General features: G+C 37.5%; 1 protein-coding gene across 1 annotated transcript in view; it reads left to right on the top strand.

The window, feature by feature from the left end:
* Nucleotides 1-3,077, top strand: part of LOC107710797 (differentially expressed in FDCP 6 homolog) — a 17,102-nt gene extending 14,025 nt beyond the window's left edge. Inside the window, exons 8-10 of the mRNA XM_016515646.1 lie at nucleotides 2,077-2,275; nucleotides 2,349-2,439; nucleotides 3,013-3,077. Of these exons, the coding sequence (XP_016371132.1) occupies nucleotides 2,077-2,275; nucleotides 2,349-2,439; nucleotides 3,013-3,077 (355 nt within the window). The remainder of the gene's footprint in view (nucleotides 1-2,076; nucleotides 2,276-2,348; nucleotides 2,440-3,012) is intronic.
* Nucleotides 3,078-3,692: the final 615 nt, after the last annotated feature.

Below are 3,692 nucleotides of genomic sequence, written 5' to 3' on the forward strand. Positions count from 1 at the left end.
TATGTGTGTGTGTGTGTGTGTGTGTGTGTGTAAATTACATTTAAATCATATATTTAAGATATATTTAAACAAATAAATATATAAAAATATATTTAAATAAAAACTATAGATGTATACCTCTCTCTCTCTCTCTATTATTTACTTATTACTTATTTTTCACTTTAATCAAGTTGCTAAAGGAGGTTTAGTCATATATAGCGCTCGCCTGCAGATAAAGCTAATAAATATTAAACACACACACATCGTTCTCGTGACACTTCCTGTCATCTGTGTTGTGGTTTGGCGTCTCAGTAAATGTTGCACAAATGTTGACGTGCGTTATCATCAGAAACGCTGATCACAAGCGTGCTTCTGCAGCCTAACCGATGTGTTTCACTCCATAAATAAACCTACAACACAGTTCAAGCGGAAGTGCTAGCGTTTAGCGCTACACAGCTGGTGTTTAGTTGCTCCTCTAACGCCTGGGTAACTTAACACAGCTTAACAACACTCATTAGCTCTGCAGATGAGTTTCTTAACGCTACTTTTCAGTGTAAATTCTGCTGTTTCACACATTTTGCTGATTTAAAGAGTCATATTAGCTCTAGCATTCAATGCTAACTCTGACGGTTAGTTTTAGCTACACACGTTTACATTAAGAGCTTTTTTTTTAAAAGATCCATTTCAGGTCTTCAGCTTTGTTAGCATTGATGTTTCTGGTGTTTACATGGGCACATGTATTTTTCTGGTGTTAAGCAGTATTAAAAACAGGCGTTTAGCTGGTGTTTTGCCACATTAAAGCATTATTACTTCAGGTGCTTAGCTGTGTTAACATTAATATTTCAGGTGTTTAGCTGTGCTAGCATTGATGTTTCTAGTGTTCTTCTCTGTTAGCTGATGTGTTTAGTTGTATTAGCAGTGATATTTCTGGTGTTTAGCAGTGTTTACGTGAATATTTCTGATATCTAGCGGTTAACACTATATTTTCTGGTGCTTAACTGTATTACTGTCTTTATTTCTGAGATTTAACTGTGTTAGCATTGATGTTTCTAGTGGTTGTTTAGCTGCACTAGCATCAATGTTTCTGTGTTTAGCTGCGCTAGCTAGCATCGATGTTTCTGTGTTTAGCTGTGCTAGCATCAGTGTTTCTGGTGTTTAGTTGTGTTAATATTTTCTGGTGTTTAGCTGTGTTAGCATCGATGTTTAGCTTTGTTAACATTGATGTTTCTTGTGTTTAGCTGTCTTAGCTTTGATGTTTCTAGTGTTTAGCTGTGTTAGCATTAGCATTTATGTTGTTTAGCTGTGCTAGCATTGACATTTCTAGTGTTTAGTTGTGTTAGCATTAGCATTTATGGTGTTTAGCTGTGCTAGCATTACCATTTCAAGTGTTTAGCTGTGTTAGCATCGATGTTTCTGGTGTTTAGCTGTGCTAGCATTACCATTTCTAGTGTTTAGCTGTGTTAACATTGGCATTTCTGGTGTTTAGCTGTGTTAACATTGATTTATAGTGTTTAGCTGTGTTAACATTACTATTTCTGGTGTTTAGCTGTGTTAGCATTAGCATTTATGGTGTTTAGCTGTGCTAGCATTACCATTTCAAGTGTTTAGCTGTGTTGACGTTGATGTTTCTAGTGTTTAGCTGTGTTAGCATTAGCATTTATGGTGTTTAGCTGTGCTAGCATTACCATTTCTAGTGTTTAGCTGTGTTATTAATATTTCTGGTGTTTAGCTGTGTTAGCATTAGCATTTCTAGTGTTTAGCTGTGTTAGCATTAGCATTTATGGTGTGTAGCTGTGCTAGCATTACCATTTCTAGTGTTTAGCTGTGTTAGCATTAGCATTTCTAGTGTTTAGCTGTGTTAGCATTAGCATTTCTGGTGTTTAGCTGTGCTAGCATTACCATTTCTAGTGTTTAGCTGTGTTAGCATTATCATTTCTGGTGTTTAGCTGTGTTGGCATTGATTTCTAGTGTTTAGCTGTGTTATTAATATTTCTGCTGTTTAGCTGTGTTAGCACTGATGTTTTGTTTGTTTAGGTGTATTGTAGTGTTGAGTTTCACTCTGGTGTTTAGCGCAAGCGTTTGGTTCTGTGTTGGCAGGCTGCTGGCGGAGGAGGAGGAGAAGGTGAAGTCTCTGCTGGTGCTGCAGGAGGACCAGGAGGAGCAGCTCCAGCAGACCCAGCGCGAGAAGCAGGAGCTCCTGCAGGAGATGGAGAGGAAGTCTCAGTCTCTGGACGAGGCCCAGCACCAGCTGGACAAAGTGCGGGCCAGCCGACGTAGAGTGGACCAGGACATCGCGGTGAGTTCAGCGCTGCGCTAGTGTCGCGCTCCTCGCGTGTTCCCCCGCACTCATGAACGTGTGTCGTCCGCAGGCTGCGCAGCGCAAACTCCGGCAGGCCAACACGAGCGTCAAACACTGGAACGTGCAGATGAACCGCCTGATGCACCCCATCGGCCCTGGAGGTTTGCTATGTTCTTGTTGCGTTAAAAGTGCATATAAACTAGTGCTGTCAAACGATTAATCGCGATTAATCGCATCCAAAATAAAAGTTTTTGTTTACATAATATATGTAAATATGTATATATAAATACACACACATACAGTATATATTTAGAAAATATTTACATGTATATACATTTATATTACAAATGATGTGCATTTTCAAGCACATTTAAATTTTTTAGTTAACTGTTTCTTTAAGAAATTGACTGTGAATCGTCTGAAATCGTAATTGAAACGGAAATATATTTTCTTGTTTTTGTTGTTGCTGTGTGATTTTTGGTGAAGCCGCTGTGGTTTGACTTCCTGTTTCCTGTGCGAGCAGAAGATGCTGTGCTCGTGTAGATAAACTGCTCTTTATCTCTCTCTCACTGTCACCAGAGGAAATAAATGAGGAGAAGCTCTTCAGAAAAGTTGCTTGTCATTCGCGTTGCACAAACGAGGCACATAATAACGTCTTATAACGGAGTTATAAGCGTTTACGCACCGTCTGGATGTTAAAACAAGATATCTAACACATCTTAAATCCCCTGAAGTTTGCGAAGTCATTGGATCGGAGCTCATGGTTCATACGGCGAACAGCGACGTCTGCTGGCGGTGACCGGAAGTGAGCGCGAACTCTCACGTAAACATAGAAATAGCGTTTGTGCTGCAGGTAAATAAAAACAAATATTAAAAGCACGTTTTCACAATGCAGCACATGTCTGGATACGCATATATACTCATATATATATACACACACACACACACACACACACTCACACTCTCTCTCTCACACACACTCACACGAACAGAGAGAACCCCTACAGGGGGAAAAAAAACAATTAAAAAAAAACAAAGGGGAAAATAAAATCACACCTAGTAAAGTTTCACGTACAAAATTAAATACATAAAGAGAAATAACTACAAATAAATAAAAAATAAAATAAATAAAAGATAATAATAATAATAACATACTACAGAGGGAGAGAACTTTATGCATCAGTGGTATTACCAAAACAATCATCATAATATTAATATTTAAATATATTATTATATTATTATTTTATTAATTAATATTTAAGTTATATTAATTAATATTTCATAATAAATAAATATATATATATATATAAAAATCTGTCACCTTTCTTGTTCTTAATCAACCTAAGATATTTAAGGAATGCGCCAACTTCAGTTAAGAAATATGAAAAAGAAGGCTGCGAGTGGAAGATCTTAA

The sequence above is a fragment of the Sinocyclocheilus rhinocerous genome, unplaced genomic scaffold (genome assembly GCF_001515625.1).
Source record: "Sinocyclocheilus rhinocerous isolate Xijiao unplaced genomic scaffold, SAMN03320098_v1.1 scaffold1649, whole genome shotgun sequence".
NCBI classification, from domain to species: Eukaryota; Metazoa; Chordata; class Actinopteri; order Cypriniformes; family Cyprinidae; genus Sinocyclocheilus; species Sinocyclocheilus rhinocerous.